Here is a 17,723-nt window from a genome sequence, read left to right as displayed (position 1 = left end):
AGGAGAGGGAAATAGTAAATTTGACATTTAAAATACAAAAATAGTGACTATCTAGAAATAAAATTGAAGAAATACAACCACAACCACCTTACCCACAATCAACAGGAAAAGTCCGATTAAAATGGAGAGAAAATAAGTGTGTTTTAAGAATGGTAAGAAGAACATAAGAAGACTAATGACAAGCTAAAATTGTTTTGAAAGGTTGGATGGGAGAGAAATAGTAAGGGTGTGGAATAGAAAGAGAAGTCACAGCAGAGAGAAAATAAAATGTAAAACAAAAACAAGGAACATAGGAGACCATTCTGCATGGCGTGGGCCCAGCTCCCACTCAGAGATGCATAGGACCTACACCCATGGATAGGTTTTCCCGTGGGGAATCAGGCCTGCAATGTGCCTAAGCCACTTTGAGTCTTGCTTTTTGATAAAAACTCCCTTACCCGGATTTGTGGCAAACATTTACTACAAAATAACTTCCTAAAATCCATGCTAAACCTTCCAAGGACAAATGCAACCGGTTCAACCATGTCTGACCTCTTCATTTGCAAATATCCCTCTTCTGTGATGTGATTTGCAGCACTGGCTCCTTTGTTTTCTGTAAAAGGTAACCACCTGAAACAACCTGTGCATAGTAAATAAGGACTATCTTGTAATGTGTAGAGAAACCCAATAAAGGCTGGTTATGGCAAGGGCCACAGCTTTTGCTCCCCTTGAGAGAAAAAGCCATGCTGTCCCTTTTCCTCCTCTGGACTTGGTAGTCCATGTGAATGTCTCATTTCATGCATAATGATGTGGACACTGTGGGCCTGTGTCCACATCAGAGGAAGGAGGTAAAATAGAGTAAGAGAAGGGTAGAGCAAAATATGAGATTTGAAGTAAACTATAATATAAAACCTGGTGATAAATTAGGCCTAAACTTGAAGCACAAGAACTGAATGTTGAAAAACTATGCAGGAGAGAAAATAGAAGGCATCCTGGCATGAGGAACTGTGTAGCTTGTAGTGTCTGGTGAAGGGACCCTTCAGAGCTCTTTCTTCTTTTCCCTGTGGAAATGTACCTAGCAAGAGACTCCTGAGCCCAACCTTGTTCATCTGTAGCCTGTAATCCCACAGATGAGAGTTGGGGTTACCTATGAAGGGATATGGCTAACTGCAGCAAATCCCAGGTGTTCAGTTCCTGACTTTCATTCCCAAGCCTGCTGCTCTCTTCCAGGAGGTTTAGACCCAAATTCTCTACTCTGAACATTCCCCTGCTCATGAGCCATGCTGGGCTGAGTCCTACAGCTCCTTTGATGTGATTCTATTTCTGAGTTTTTCATTAACAGAGCTGCTGTGTCTGCTTGGACTTGTATGTAAACCCCAGGTTCCTGCCAAGTCACAGGTCTTGCTTAGCTCCCCTTCTAAAAGGGTTACTGTGTGGCCCACATGCTGCAGCACCAGTCTCTTGGGGTCCTGTTCTGCATGTGCTCCTCCTTCCCAAAAATCACAGTCTCTTATGGACACAGCTGGCCATCGCCTTTCAGAGTCCCCAACAGTGTTAGAAAAAGTTTCTCTCTGGATTTTTTCTGGATAGCTTTGGGAAAGCTCTGAAGCTACACTATGACACAGGGTGGTGGCAGAGTGCTGATCCCTCTCCCTCCAGTGATCTTCAGCTTCAGTAGCCCTGCTTCGACAGTGCCATTTCCGAAGCCTGCATCTCCCAGGCCTTCTCTTTCTGTCCCAATAACCCGTGGCTCCTGAGCCAATCTGCAGCCACCCTGACTATGTACAGCTACAAGTGCTGGGTTGGGCAGCCATGTGGTTCCATTTGGAGAGCATAGTCCACCAGCTCCTATTTTGAAAAATTCTTGCCCACTGCCATATGCTCCCTGTGTTCTTGTCCATGTATATGCTCACTCACAGATGCTCTCACTCACTCTTCACTGGTGGACTCTAATGGACAGTTCTGTGTTTTGGCTGGAAGACCTCTCTGGTTTTAGGAGAAACAGAATGGAGCTACCAGCTTCTTTGCCACCATCTTGAATCTCTGATGTTTTTCTCATAATCAGATTGGAGTTATGGGTTTAAAAAAAAAGTACTGAGCCATTTTTATCATATGATATCAAGGGTAAATGCTATTAACATGACTTGTTACTATATCATGTTCACCTGGCTCAGGTACTGTCTGGTTTCTCCACTGTAAACTTAGTCTTTCCCCCTCATTTCCATTGGAAGAAAGTTACTACATTCAGGACATTGTTTTCCTAAAAATAACTTGGTCTTTTATCTGGTAGACTATACCACATTCTAGTTTGTTTGATCTTATAATTTGATGTCTCCTTTATCCCTATATTTATTGTGAAATGAAACTTTAATTTACATTTTAATTATATGGTCAATGCTATATGCATCATCCAGATAGTTTCATGTCAGAAAACTCCATTAGCAATCATTTGATTAGAATGGTAATGGCAGAACTATTTATTGTTCAGTGAGGGGTTTTTTTTGTAATTAGCAAGAAATATGTGGGACATAGGCTGCAATTTGGTATTTTGTCCTTGGACATCTGCTGCATGACATATATTATAGGAAGGTGATGACCTCAAAATTCCTCAATCATTTCAATACTCATTCATCCAGCTATATATTCACAAAACATCAACTGGATGTCTACTAAGTTTTTGAAAGGGTTTAAGTTTACCTGGTGGGACTAAGGAGGGGAAAGATTACCCCTATCCTACAGGAACACAGCCCAGTGCTAAAGAAGACATCATGAGTTTCAATGAAGTGTGGCTGGCCTACATTGTTGATAAAAACAAGTTGCTTTTTTTTTTCTTTTATTCTTGTTTAAGTACAGTTGTGTCCATTTTCAACCCACCATGCCCCACCCACACCAACTATCCCTACCTCCCACTCTCAAATCTATCTCCTTTGGCTTTTTCCATGTGTTCTTTATAAATGTTCCTTAATAACATTTCATTTATTTTGCCCATTATACCCAACCTCTGTTTACTGCAAGTTTGTTCTTTACCTCAATATCTCTAGATATATTTTGCTTGCTTGTTTGTTTTGTTGATTAGGTTCCACTTAAAGGTGAGATCATATGGTATTTGTCTTTCACTTTCAGGCTTATTTCACTTAGCATAATGCTCTCCAGTTCCATCCATACTGTCAAGAAGGGTAGGAGCTCATTCTTTCTTTTTGCTGCATACTACTCCACTGTGTAAATATACTATATATATATTTTTTACCCGCTCCCTAACTGGTGGGCATCTAGGTTGTTTCCAACACTTGTCTATCATATATATTGTGTTGCTATGAAAACTGGGGTGCATATGTTCAATGGATTTTTCAGGATTCTTAGGGTATAATTGCAGCAGTGGTATTGCTGGGTCAAATGTCAGTTCCATTTTTACTTTTTTTCCACAGTGGCTGCACCAGTCTGCATTCCCACCAACAGTGCACTAGGGTTCCCTTTTCTCTACAACCTCTCCAGCACTTGTTGTTTGTTAATTTCTTTGTAACAGCCATTCTGAGAGTGTAAAGTGATATCTCCTTGTTGTTTTAATTTGCATCTCTCTGATGGCTAGTGATGCTGAGCATCCTTTTGTAATTCCTGGGCTCTCTCTACATCCTCCTTGGAGAAATGTCTGTTCAGGTCCTCTGGCTATTTTTTAATTGGGTTGTTTGTCTTCTTGTAGAGGATTCATGTTACTACTTTATATATTTTGGAGACTAAACCCTTGTATGAAGTATCATTTTCAAATGTTTTCCCATATGGCTGGCTCTGTTTTCATTTTGCTGATGTTTTCTTTAGCTCTGAAGACGTTTTTATTTTTGACAAAGGCCCATTTGTTTACCCTTTCCTTAATGTCCCTTGCTCTAGGGGACATATCAGTGAACATATTTCTATATGGTACACTTGAGACTTTCTTGCCTATGTTCTCCTCTAGGATTTTTATGGTTTTGTGAGTTACATTTAAGTCATTCATCCACCTTGAATTTATTTTTCTGTATGGTGTTAAGTTGGTGATCAAGTTTCATTTTTTTGCATGTAGCTGTCCAGATCTCCCAAAACCATTTGTAAGAGAGGACATTTTTACTCAATTTAATGCTTCTGTCCCCTTTATCCAATATTAATTTACTACAGAGACTTGGTTTACTTCAGGGCTCTCTATTCTGTTCCATTGCTCTATGTGTCTGTTCTTAAGTCAGTATGAAACTGTTTTGATTACAGTGGCCTTGTGATATAGTTTGATATCAGGGATTATGATCCTCCCTACTTTGTTCTTCTTTCTCAAAATTGTGGCAGTTATTCAAACCTATATGGTTCCATATAAATTTTTGAAATGTTTGTTCTGTATCTATCGATACATCTATATGCCATTGGTGTTTTAATAGGGATTGTGTTAAATATACAAATAGCTTTGGGTAATGTACATTTTGATGATGTTCATTCTTTCAATCTATGAAAATGGTATATGCTTTCATTTACTGGTGTCTTCCTTAATTTCCTATTTTCCAGTGTTATGTAGTTTTCTGAGTACAGATCTCTTAACTCCTTGGTAAAGTTTATTCTTGGGTACTTCATTTTTCTTTTTGTTACAGCAAATGTGTTTTCCTAATTCCTCATTCTGATCTTTCATAACTGTATACAAAAATGCCTTCAATTTCTAAATATGAACTTTGAATCCCACTGTTTTGTCAAATTCATTTATTAAGTTGAGTAGTTTTTTGGTGGAGTCTATAGTTTTCTATGTATATTATCATGTCATCTGCAAAAAGTGACAGTTTTTTTGCCCTCCTTTCCAATTTGGATGCCTTTCATTTCTTTTTCTTGTTCAATTGCTCCGCATAGGACTTCCAATACTATATTGAATAGAAATGGTAAAAGAAGGCATCCTTACCTTGTTCTTGATCTTAGTGGGAAAGTTTACAGATTTTGCCCTTGGAGAATGATGTTGGCCATATATTTCTCACATATTGCATTTATTGTGTTGAGGTAAGTTCCCCAAACTCCCACTTTGCTAAGTATTTTTGTCATAAATGGGTGCTGCACCTTATTGCATGTTTTTCCACATCTATTTATATGATCATATAATCTTTGTCTTTATTTTTATGTGATATTAAATTTATTGATTTGTGAATATTGTACCATCTTTACATCCCTGGGATGAATCCTGCTTGATCAAGGTGTATGGTATTTTTACTGGATGCAGCTTACCACTGCTTTCTTGAGTTTAGCGTCTATGTTCATCAGCAATAGTGGCCTGTAGTTTATTTTCTTTGTTGTGTCTTTATCAGGTGTTGGAATTAGGATGATGCTTGCTTCATAAAGAGATTGGGAGTCTTCCCTCTTCTTGGACTTTTTTTGGAAAATTCTGAGAAGGACAGGGGATAGTTAGTTCTGCCTTAAACATTTTGATAAATTCTCCTGTGAAACCATCAGATCCAGAGATTTTGTGTGCTGCAGGGTTTTTTATTACTGTTTTGATTTTTGTCAGCTGTTATCAGTCTGTTCAGGCTTTCCACTTCTTTATTAAGTTTTGAGAGATTATATTTTTTTAGAAATTTGTCCATTCAACCTCAGTGTCAAATTTCTTAGCATATACAGTTCTTCTTAACAATTTCTTACAATCCTTTGTACTACTATGGTATCAGTTGTAATCTCTCCTCTTTCATTTTTTATTGTGTTTCCTTGGGTCCTCCCTCTTGTTTTCTTGATGACTCTGGTAAAAGGATTTACCAGAGTCATCAATTTTCTTTACCTTTTTATAGAAACAGCTCCTGAATTTAATGGTACTTTGGATTATTCTTTTAGTCTGTATGTTGTTTAACTGTGCTCTGTTCTTGGTTATTTCCTTCCCTCTACTCGAACTAGGTTTTGTTTGTTGTTGTTTCTCCAGTTCTTGGAGCTGTAGGGATAAATTGTTGATTTGAAATATTTCCATCTTGCTTAGGTAGGCCTGTATTGCTATGAACTTTCCTCTCAGGTCTGCCTTTCCTTTGTCCCATAAGTTATAAACTGTTGTGTGGATCCTTTTCATTTGGCCTAAAACATTTTGATTTCTTCCTTGATCTCATCCTTAACCTATTCATTGTTCAACAGTATGCTGTTTAATCTTAAACAATTTGAGTGTTTTTGAGTTTTTCCCTTGAGGTTGGTTTCTAGTTTCAGACCATTGTGGTCCAGGAAAATTCTTGATAAGATTTCAATTTTCTTGATTTGTTAAGGCTTGTTTTTGTCCTATTATGTGGTCTATCTTTGAAAACAAGCCATGTACACTTTAAAACAATGTGCATTTTGTTTGCTTCTTTGGGATGAAAGGTTCTCTATATATTAGTTAAGTGCAATTGATCTAGGGCATTGTTCAAGGCCACAATGTCCCTGTTGATATGGTTTTTGGAAGATCTATCTATTTTTGACAGCAGGGTGTTAACATCCCCTAGTATAAGTGTGTTGTTGTCTGTATCTTTCTTGAAGTCCTCTAAGATTTTCCTTATATATTTGGATGCTTCTATGTTAGCTGTATATATGTTTACAATATTCAGGTCTTCTTGGTGGAAAATTCCCTTCAGTATTATGAAGATTCCTTCAGTGTTTCTTTATATGGCTTTTGATTTGAAGTGCATTTTTCTACCCCAGCTACTCCAGCTACTCCAGCTTTTTCTCCTGTCCATTTGCTTGGAATATTTTTTTCCAACCCTTCACTTTCAGTCTGTGTAGGTCTTATTTTTCAAGGTGGGTCTCTTGTAGGCAGTCTAACTATGGGTCATGTTTGCTTACCCATTCAGCTGCTTTATTTCTTTTGATTGTAGCATTAAATCCATTAGCATTTCAGGTAGGTACTGACAGGTACTTATTCATTTCCCCTCTTTATATGTATGGCTCTCTGTCTCTCAGTGTTTTTCTTCCTTTTGTTTTTCTTCCTCTTGCAACATATCTCTTTGGATATGTTGCAGTTTATGTTGCAGTTTGGTGGAGTTGTCTTCTTTCGGCCTTGTTTTGTCTGGGTAATTTCTTATTTTGCCTTCCATTTTTAATTGAGAGTCTTGCTGGGTAGAGCACTCTTGGTTGCAGGGCTTTGCTTTTCATTACTTGGAACATTTTTTGCCACTCTCCTTGCTTGCAGTGTGTATGTTAAGAAATCAGCTGCTAGCCTTATCAAGCTCTTTTGTATGTTACTTTTATTTGTCTCTGCTGCTTTTAAGATTTTGTTTGTCTTTAAAACTTGACAGGTTAATTATAATGTGTGTTATGTTGGCTTCTTTTGGTTTATTTTAATTAGGACCCCTCTCTGCTTCCTGAACTTGTTTCATATTTCTTGCCTCCAAGTTTTCAAAGTTTTCTGCAATTATTTTTTGAAACAGACTTTCTATCCCTTTATTAATTTTCATCTCCTTTTCTAGTATTCCTAGGATTTTAATGTATTGCACTTCATGTTGTCTTGCAATCCCCTTAATCTATCATTATATTTTTTTTAGTCTTTTTTCATGCTGCTGCTCTACCTGGGTATTTCTTTCTAGTTTATCTTCCAGCTCACTAATTCAGTCCTCTGCTACATCCATCCTGCTTGTAATTCCTTCTAGTACATTTTTTATTTCAGAAATTATATCCTTTTTTTCTTCCTGGTTCTTGTTTATAGTTTCTATTTCATTTCTCATACAGTTGTAGTTTGCACTCAGTTCCTTGTGGTTGTCTATGAGTTCCTTGAACATCCTTATACCCATTCTTTTAAATTCTATACTTGATAGTTTGCTTGCCTCCATTTCATTTAGCTCTGTTAGTGGGGAATCTCTAATTGCTTTCGACTGCAGGTTATTTTTTGTCACTGCATTTTAGGTGTCTTTTTGTTTGTTTCTGTAATTCCTGGTGCTCTGCTTTGCTAGCTATCTTTGTAGGGTGAACTTCTATGGTAGGAGTTCTGTGGGACTCAGGGACTCTTATCTCCTCGCCTGGATACTCTAGAGTTGTCCTTTCTTCTGTTTGTGGTAGCTCTCATTATTCTTGGGTTTTACCTGTTAGTGGCTCTTTTGTTGGTGGGTTCCCTCATCCAGTGGGCTTAGTGGTATGCAAGCTCCCACCTTATTTGTATGTGACCAGGCTCTGGGCAAGGGTGAAATGGATTAAGACACTGGCAGTGTATTTTATGTGATTTAAAGTATGCAAGTACAAGAGATAGCAGATCTATGGAGAAGTATAGCAATAACCATAATATTTCACTTAACTAGCCCATTTTTATAAAGGGTGAAAAATAGATAAGACTCTTGTTAGATGGGGGAAAGAATGTGAGCTCACTCCAGAAAACAGAGTGCTTCTGTGAGGTTAGATGATGAAATATAGTGAGAGTAAGGGCTAGAAAGTTGGCGTAGTATGCAAGAGAGTAAAGTTAACCACAGCAGTAATAAAGTATAGGAAGACAGTGAAATGGACCAAGCCCAGGGAAGGGTGCTGTGTGGGAACTGAAACCACAAAAACATGACAGGAAGTAGTATATGATTAGAATAAAAAATTAGAGAACAAAGAAAACCAGTCAAACAATGAAATAAAAAAAAAACGAAAGAAAGACAACTCAATGGAAGTACGAGAAATTAAAAAAAATAAAAATAATAATAACAAAAACAAAAATTTAAAAAGTAACAAATAAAATGCAAGTTCTGTAGAATGACAGAGGGAACTTTGTCTCAGTTGTTGGCATTACCCTTCTGATCTCTCTCTGAATCTGCCTTTGTACCTTTCACAGCTCCAGGTCTTATTGTATTACACTTGAAAGAAAAACAAAAAGCCTCCTGCTGATTTTAAGCCAGCTAAGCAGGTTCTGCTGATCTTCTTGGAAGCTTCAGGCAGAGGGGCACTTGTCTCCATTTTTTTGTTTGTTTGTCCTTGTTTTCCCTTTCTTGTGGTTCTGCCTTAGGATATCCATCTGAGTTACAATATTCAGAGGTATCCAGCCTCTAGCCCAAGCCTTCAGAGCACTGAGCAGACCATACTGTCCATGTCCACATGTCCAATGGTGCCTTTAATTCACCTCATTGTGCCATCCTTTAATTAGTCCATGAAATGCACCTAGTGGAAACACCATGCACCCCTCCTCCCTCTTTGCTGGCCTGGGCCCTGTGCACAGGCAAAGTCCCTTCAGGTCTATCTAGCTCCTCTCTTAAGTTTCTCTGGGGACTAATACCTAGCCCCTGCTGCCTCATTTTGATCAGTCCATTAGGTGCCCTGATTTGGGGCAAATCGTGCCCCTCCTCCTCCCTCTTCACTGGCAATGCCACAGCATGAGAGTTCCTTGCACAGTAGCTAAGAGCTTTTTTTTTTTTTAAGCAAATTCCCCTTGGTAGCAGCCAGCTGTTCTTAACAAGTGCCTGACTTTTCACACAGCCTGACTCTCTGACCAGTCCTGAGACAATCTGGGTCAGGGTCAGTCATGACTCAACTCTTCTGCCATCTATAGGTATCACCCAGCTCCCCAATTTCTCTGGTACTGTCCCAGCCGGCAACCCCAACCCAAACAGAAAACACCACCTCTGTGGGCCTCCCATTACATTTTTATCCCCACAGAAACCTCAAGCATTCAGGTCTCTCCTGGTGCAGGACTGGTCTTCCTGCTCTGGCAGAGGAGGGAGCTGCGATACTACAATTGTTTCTCCGGCTCTTCTCCAAAGCTCCATCAGCAGCCACGGTCCTGGCACAGGTCCCAGGGACCTTCCTGTAGGCCTATGCAATCTCCTTACTGTCTGTTTTTAAGTCCTCTGCAATCTCTGGCTTCCAAATTTCACATAAGGTGGAATTCCATTGGCTGCTCATTCTGTTCTGCAGAAGATCGGTTAGATGTCCCAGTTGGGTGCACCTACCCCAGTTGGGAGCAATTGAGTTCAGCTCCCACCTACCTTGCTGCTTTCATCCCTGAAATCTCCATAATATGTTTTCATTATAACTATTCACCATGCTTTTTTCATATATTAAATGTTTTCCATAGGAAATGTTGAAAAAAAGGAATCTGTGATCCAAATTTCATTTAACTAGCTCCTTTCATCCTTAAACATTTTATTTAATTCTACTTGCTTCCATAGAGGGACATGTCCAGTTACTATAGCAACAAAAACAATCTCTGGCATACAAGATGATTCAGAAGAACAAATGTGAACACCAGAAAACACAAGACTTGAATTCAAATTTTCATCTTCAAATAGTAGTCATGTTACTAGTTTTCTGTCCTGGCACAAATAATTTAACTTTTCTGATCTATGGATACCTATCTTTAAGTTACAGAAAATAACTTTCTCGACGGACTTTTAGGAGAATTAAGCAAAATAATATATGAAGTATATATCAGATTTCTCAAGTTCCTGGCATATAACAATAAAAATGGTGTTGTTAAAATACAACAAAACTACCAAGCATGAATATAAAATAATTAATTAATTTGAGCATTTTTTCACTAGCAATATAAATATCACATGAATAAAGCTAAAACACTATAACGATATTGCCATAAGTGAAAAGTAATTCATATTTTAATCTGAGTAACAGAAGCTAACAAGTCTCAAACAAAAGTATGAAAATTCACTCCCATCCTCTGCCCTGTTGGTCCTCCACACATCCCCTTAAATGTGCCTACACCATTAAGGGAGAAGTGCTGGGATCCTTTTGGGCCAATAATATATCTGATGATGTTAAACTTTAAAGGATAAAGATGACATCACAGAAATCTTAGTGGCAGTACCTCTTAGTAAGGGATCCATGTTCTAGACAGAGAGAAAGAACATACATCACCTTTCTGCTCAGCTAGCTCCCACAGGTCCTGAGCTGCTTTCCAAGACAGTGTCATAGGATATTCCACAAGGACATGCTTGCCAGCATTAAGGAATTGTCTTTAAAAACAAGAGACACATACAGAAAAAAAAAATAACACTTCAAATAACCTTTATTAAAATGCCTTGCATGACAAAATACAAAAAGTTATAAATGAACAAAAGTCTCTGTGTGTAGATGTGCTATGAGAATGAGAGGAAAAACAGAGGATGAGGATGAATTGAAAATCACATTATTTTGAACTATCCTATAAAAGAAAGCCCTTGTAGTTGGTTAATTTAAACGTTAATTTATTTATCTATTAATGTATTCAACTAGGTACTATTTACCAGTTATTCTGGAGAAGAAATAAAGACACACTAGCAGCTAAATTACTTGATAACACATGATAGCTATATAAATGAAGACTACAAACCCCATGGTAGCTAGCTCTGTCTGAGGCAGTCTGAAAATATTTCACTAACAATGACTGAACTAACTCATAAATCATGAGTAAACATTTCCAGGTACAAGAGAATAAGCATTTTTCACATTGAGCAGGACATGCAGGCATTTAGGCATTTTGTGGGTGATTGTTCAGTTGATAATAAGAATTACAGCATGGCAGGGGAGTGGGCTATAGGGAGTAGGGAGCAGAGATAAATGGGGTCATAATATTACTGAGAACCTGAATGTGAAGGATTTAGAATACTGTGCTTAGAAGTTTGAATTTTATTCTCTAAATATTCCAGGGTATAAACATTTACAGTTGACTACTGAACAATAAATAAGGGAAAAAAATATTTCCCACAAAGTGAAAAATCTGTATAACTTTTGACTCCCTATAACTACCAATTTTGTACTGTTGGCTGGAAGTCTTACTGACAAAATAAATGGCTGATTACTACATATTTTGAATTTTATATGAATTATACACTGTATTCTTACAAAAAACATAGCAAGAGAAAAAAATGTTGAGTGATGTAAGAGGAATGATGGCACAGGATATCCTCTTTGGTCTCTCCCCTTAAAGTTACAATAATTTGAACAGCTATATTTCAATGAAGAACTCCCTGCTCAATGCATAAACAAACTTGAGAGATCCACACATTGAAACATCTAAAAGTGGGAATGGGGAAACAAACCAAAGACATGAGAAGAGAAAAATACTGACCCAGGCTACAGACACAGCCTCACAGATGGGAGATAACAATGGGGCTCAGCCAGAAGATGAGAAAAATCAGGTTGTGGCTAGTAATTCATTCAGCAGGGAGGAGCACAGAGTATCAGTGGCATTAAGTCCAATCTTTAATGGTTAAGTGAAATGTAATATGGATACAAGGAAGCACACACCAAGGAACATCATAATTACATTACCCAAGATTAAAGATAAAAAGAGTGCCCATAAGACTGTCCCCTGATTTCTCAAAAGAAACCTTGCAGGCAAGAAGGGACTGGAAAGAAGTATTCAAAGTCATGAAAGACAAGGACCTTCATCCAAGATTACTTTATCCAGCAAAGCTTTCATTTAGAATGGAAGGGAAGATAAAGTGCTTTGCAGATAAGGTAAAGCACTTTCACTTATAAAGAAGTTCACTATCACCAAGCACTTATTATATGAAATGTTAAAGGGATTTACCTAAGAAAAAGAAGATGAACAAAAATTATAAATAGTAAAATGACAACAAACTTACAACTTTCAACAACTGAACCTAAAAAACAACAACAAAAAAAAAACTAAGCAAAGAACTAGAACAAGAACAGGATCACAGAAATGGAGATCACAACTAGGGTTACCAAAGGGTTGGCAGAGGGGAAAAATGGAGGGAAAAGGTACAGGGAATATGAAACATAGTTGTTAGGCATAAAAAAGACTGGGGAAGGTTAGGAATAGTATAGGACAAGAGAGGGAAAATGGTGGCGAGATAGGTGGGAGCAGAGTCCACTTCCCCCTGTACATAGGTGGAACTCCTAGCTGATCTGAGGAACAGAGTGAACAGCCAAGAGCATCCCAACTTATATGAAGGCTGGAGGCCCCAAACTGTAGAAGCCATTGTAAATCAGATGGTAAGGAAATTTCTTTGGTACAATAAGGTCTCTGGGACCAGTGCAGGATCCAGGGTGGCTGCGGCCCCAGGCCTGGCCCATGATGGGCCTGCCTCATGATTCTTAGAAGAGAGCCAGATCAATGGCTCCCTCCCCTGAAAACCAGGGAAAATACGGCAGCACCATGATGGACCTGGATGCTTGAAGTAGCTAGTGGGAATAAACACAAAGTGGCAAATGCACAGGTGTGGTTTCCCCACATTGAGACTGTAGACGCTGGCTGGGTCATTACCAGAGAAATTGTGCTGCCAGGTGACACCTAGAGAAGAGAGAATAGTTGGGTTGTGATGGACCCTGACCTGGATACTCTCCAGTCTGGTTGGAAGTTGGACTGTGAGAGAGGCTGAGCACTTGTTTGGAATGACAGGCTTGAATAGGAAGAATTTATTTAAAAAAGAAAAAAAAAGAAGAGGCTCTCAATGGCTGTTTAGGGAGTTCTCCCATAGCAGCCGCCCCTGCAGCTGCCACTGCCTTGGCCATGGGCCAGCCCTTGCTGCTGCAACTGTGGCCATGCCCCTCCCCTCCCCCAGATAGCAGCAGAGGCCACATGTACCCATGCCTGCCTCAGCAGAGGCACACGGGCACACCCACCTGGGCAGCCATGGCAATGCTCCCACCCAATGGGGCCGAACTGGCTCAATAAGAGGAAGGATGAGGCATCCCCCTACAGAGGAGAGCAGCAGAGCTCCTGGAATTAGGAGTCGTCAAAAAGACTTAACTTACTGGGGGAGCCAAACTACCCTGAAGAGAATTTGCCAGTCCCTAGAACATAGGACAGCAAAGAGCAAGAAGGTGTTGTGTGAAATGCACCTAATTGGTGCACCTCAAGGACAGCACAACTAGTGGAATGAACACGAAGGCATGGTACAGAAAGGCACTGGGGGACAGGCAGTAAACTGAGGAAATGGGTTGGAGGCTGAGCAAGTGAGAAGAGTGCAGCCCCGACCTAGCCTCCATCTGTGTAAAACCACAGGAAGGGAGAAAAGCAAAAATCAACCCCCCACACCCTGCTGCAGTCAGGAAGACAAGCAGAACTCTCTTTGCTGGTGAAAAGCCAGCAAGAGGCTTTCCTTTTTTCCCCACAGCGGGGAGACATGGAAGTGTGAAAGGATCAGACCCAGACCCAAACACAGATCATCACAGCAACTGAGAAACTGAGACAAATTTCACTTTGATATTCCAAAGAACTGCAAGTTATTATTTATTTACATTATTATTACTTTTTTGACTATTTGACTTCTTTTTCATTATTTAACTTCTTTTATTTTATTAGTTCTAATTTCCCTTTTTCTGTTTAGTTTTCTTTGTCTTGTTTAATTGAATTATTTGACTCATTTTCTTTCTTCTCTCTTTCATAGTGTATTTTTAAGTTTCCTTCTATCACTTTACTTCTTTTCCAATAGCACTCTACTCTAGGTCACCTCCTTCCTATTCTTGTTATTCAGATCATATAGATTCTGTCATATGATTTTCCTATATTACTGTTGTAAATAATTATTGTTCCATACAATTGTAGACTACAAAGCATCTGGATCTTAGCCCACTTCATTGTCTTCTGAAATTTTATTATTGTTGTGCTTAACTCTATTCTCTATCATACTACAGCTATATTGTATCCTTTATACTCTCACTATATCTCATAATCTCACCTCCCACAAGCTCATTGTTCTCTGGATCCAACTCACAATCCTTTCCCCCTCTACCAAGAATCTTATCTTTTTTTCTACCCCTTCAAAGTGGCTCATTGGGAGAAATATCATGGTTAACACTATACATATCCAAAGTATCTCCAATCTCATCTCTACAGGTTGGCTTTAAATCCCATAGAATACATTCTTGCTGTCTTAATCCATTTTGCCTTCCTCCTCAAACTGATCACATAAAACAGTGGGTCGAAGCTATGAACACCAATATACCTGCTAGAAGAGAGAACCCATCAACAAAGGAACCACCCACAGATAATAATGGAAGAAGGTGAAGGATTGAGTGGAAACCACACTAACCTCCACACAGTACCAATCTGGGATTGCAGAGAAAGGGTGGAGAAATTACCCAATACAAACAACAGACAATAGTGAGAGAGAAACTTGAAAACCATGGACAGACAGAAGAACAAGCTTCAATTGTCCGAACGCACACAACAGAATATGACATGGTGAGTGCAGTGACACTCAGTAAACCAGATGGAAAGAAAGACTCACCAAAAAAAGACCCAACAGCAATCAATATCCAAAAACATACAGATAGCCAACATAAATGACAGCACAAAACCAGTGAGCTCAGGAGATCAAGGAGACTGACTGCACAACTGAATCTCACAGGTCTTCCACCATAGCAGTCCACACTACAAACCCAGGGAGTCAGAACAGATCAATTTAAGAGGCAGAGGCTGACAACAAAAGTCTCACAAACATGGAAAGACAAAGCAATAAGCACCAAACAAAGGAAAGGAGGAGACATCAGAAAGAATGTTAGACGAAACAGACGCAAGTCAACTATCAAATAATGAGTCCAAAGCAATGGTTACAAGGAAGTTCAATGAGCTCACAGAGAACTAGCAAAAACTACAGGGAAACTACAACGAACTTACTGCGAACTATATCAAGATGAAAAAGGAAACAGAAACTATCAGCAAGGGCCAAGAGGAAATAAAGAATACAATTTCTGAACTGAAGAACACAGTAGAAGGAATCAAAAGCAGGATCCATGAAGCAGAAGATCGGATCAGGGAGTTGGAGGACAAAGTAGGAAAAAACACCCGGAAAGAGCAAGAAAAGGAAAAGAGGCTCAGAAAGAATGAAGAGGTGTTAAGGAAACTGCAGGAAAAGATGACAAATAATAATATCTGAATAATAGGGATGCCATAAGGAGAAGAAAAAGAACGGAGAGAAAACCTGTTTGAAAAAGTAATAATGGAAAACTTCCCTAATTTCATGAGAGAAAAAGTTACACAAATCCAGAAAACACGGAGTCCCAATCAAGATGAACCCAAAAAGGCTCACTTCAATACACATCATAATTAAAATGGCAAAATACCCAGAAAAGACAGAATTTTAAAGATGACATGGGAGAAACAGGAAGCAACATACACAGAACACCGGGTAAGACAAGCAGGTGACTTCTCAATGGAAACACTTCAAGCCAGAAGGGAATGGCAAGAAATATTCCAGTTAATAAAAAACAAAGGCCTGAAATCAAGACTCCTCTACCAAACAAAGCTCTCAAATAAAAATGTGAGGTCAAATAAGGAGTTTCCCAGACAAAAGAAGCTTCAAAGAATATACCTCCTGCAAACTAGCTTGGCAAGAGATGCTAAAGGGTCTCCTTTAACAAAAGGAAGAAAAACAGCCCTGATTGGTATAGCTCAGTGGATTGACCACGGGCCTGTGAACCACATGATCACAGTCCCATTCCCAGTCAGGGGACATGCCTGGGTTGCAGGCCAGTTCCCAGCAGGGGACAGACAAGGAGCAACCATACATTGATATTTCTCTCGTTCTCTTCTTCCCTTCCCGTCTAAAGATAAATAAATGAAATTTATTTTTTAAAAAAGAAAGAAAAACAGGAAAATGGCGGCGGGGTAGGACGGAGCGACTCCAGTTCTCGTACCCCTGGGAGAAAATCCTGGCAGATCTACTGAGGAACAGTGAAATCAATTCCCCAACCAACAATTCCCCAGCATTTATGAGAATAAGAGACCAGAGATAGTGACGGACCAGACTGCTACAGGTCGGAGGCGTCTCAGGGACGTGAGTAAGGATGGAGGCAGCCGGGCCAGCAGCAGCCATCAGCTGGTGCATAATGGCCCTGAGGCGCATAATGGCCCTGAGGCGTAGCTGACACAGCGGTCGGGGCCCAGAGGCTTCCATCTGCACCCAGCGACAGGGGCATCTGCCATGGAAGACTCATCGGGAGCCAGGCACCGCAGAGTAAAGTCAAAACCAGCAGCGGTGGGAACAGCAGTAGTGGGACCAGCAGACCTTGGCTGGCGCCTAATGGCCTTGGAGCCTCTGCTGCCACAGCTTTCGGGGCCCAGAGGCTTCCATCTATGGCCATTGTCAGGGTGTCTGCCACAGAGGACTCATTGGGAGCCCGGCACTTGTGAGTAAAGACAAAAGCGGCAGCAGCAGGGCCAGCTGGCCTCGGCCAGGTCAGAGCCACCGCATTAGGGGTGTAGAGGCTTCCGTATGAAGCCAGTGCCACGAAGGACACACCCGAACCCGACACCCAGTGGAACCTTGGGCCGGCTGCGAGGTCCTTGAAAGAGAGCTGGCTCAGTCTTTCCCCATTAAGGTGGGGCTGGGTGACAGAGACCTGTCTGCCTAGGTTTGCAGGGAGGGTGGAAAGGACAGAGGGCCATGTTCAGTTGCGATCTCTGGGGTCGCCAGCCCACCAGCCCGCAAGCCCAGGAAATTTGGGAGGAGCATTGTCCTAAACGGTCAGGTTGGGGATTGGGCTGGGCTGAGAGGCATGATTTCTGGAGAAGTTTTTATCGGAAAGGGGCCTGAGGTGTTCTCCTGTGAAGGCACCTTGACTTGCTTCACACCTGGTCACAAGACTGGGAAGGACCAGTACCAGATCCCATGGGACCCAGGCAGCTTGTTGGGTGGACGAGTGCCTGCACCCCAGTCTGGTAGCCTGACTAGCGCGTAGGAGTGTGCCTGGGCCTACAACCCAGTCCACAGAGGGGTCCCGCTGAATCCAGAAAAAACGGATTGGAAAGTTTGAAACCAAGAAGGAAGGAGTTTGTTTTTTTTTTTACTTTTATTTTTAAACTTTTTTCAGTAATCGTATATATTTTTTAATTTTATTGTTGCTGTATCTTTCAGTACTTTGTTCCTCTCCTT

The 17,723-nt window shown here is 40.2% G+C and overlaps 1 protein-coding gene across 2 annotated transcripts in view; it reads right to left on the bottom strand.

Annotated features, from left to right (window-relative positions):
- BLVRA (biliverdin reductase A) overlaps positions 1 to 17,723 on the bottom strand; it is a 212,587-nt gene that overhangs the window by 70,071 nt on the left and 124,793 nt on the right. For both annotated transcript variants that reach the window (XM_037035394.1, XM_037035395.1), the window contains one exon: positions 10,753 to 10,850. In XM_037035394.1, the coding sequence (XP_036891289.1) occupies positions 10,753 to 10,850 (98 nt within the window). The remainder of the gene's footprint in view (positions 1 to 10,752; positions 10,851 to 17,723) is intronic.

This window comes from Sturnira hondurensis, unplaced genomic scaffold, assembly GCF_014824575.4.
Source record: "Sturnira hondurensis isolate 20B ecotype Veracruz unplaced genomic scaffold, ASM1482457v3 Scaffold0022305, whole genome shotgun sequence".
Taxonomy (NCBI): Eukaryota; Metazoa; Chordata; class Mammalia; order Chiroptera; family Phyllostomidae; genus Sturnira; species Sturnira hondurensis.
Note: the sequence above shows the minus strand (reverse complement) of the source record. Positions and strands in the feature narration are given on the sequence as shown.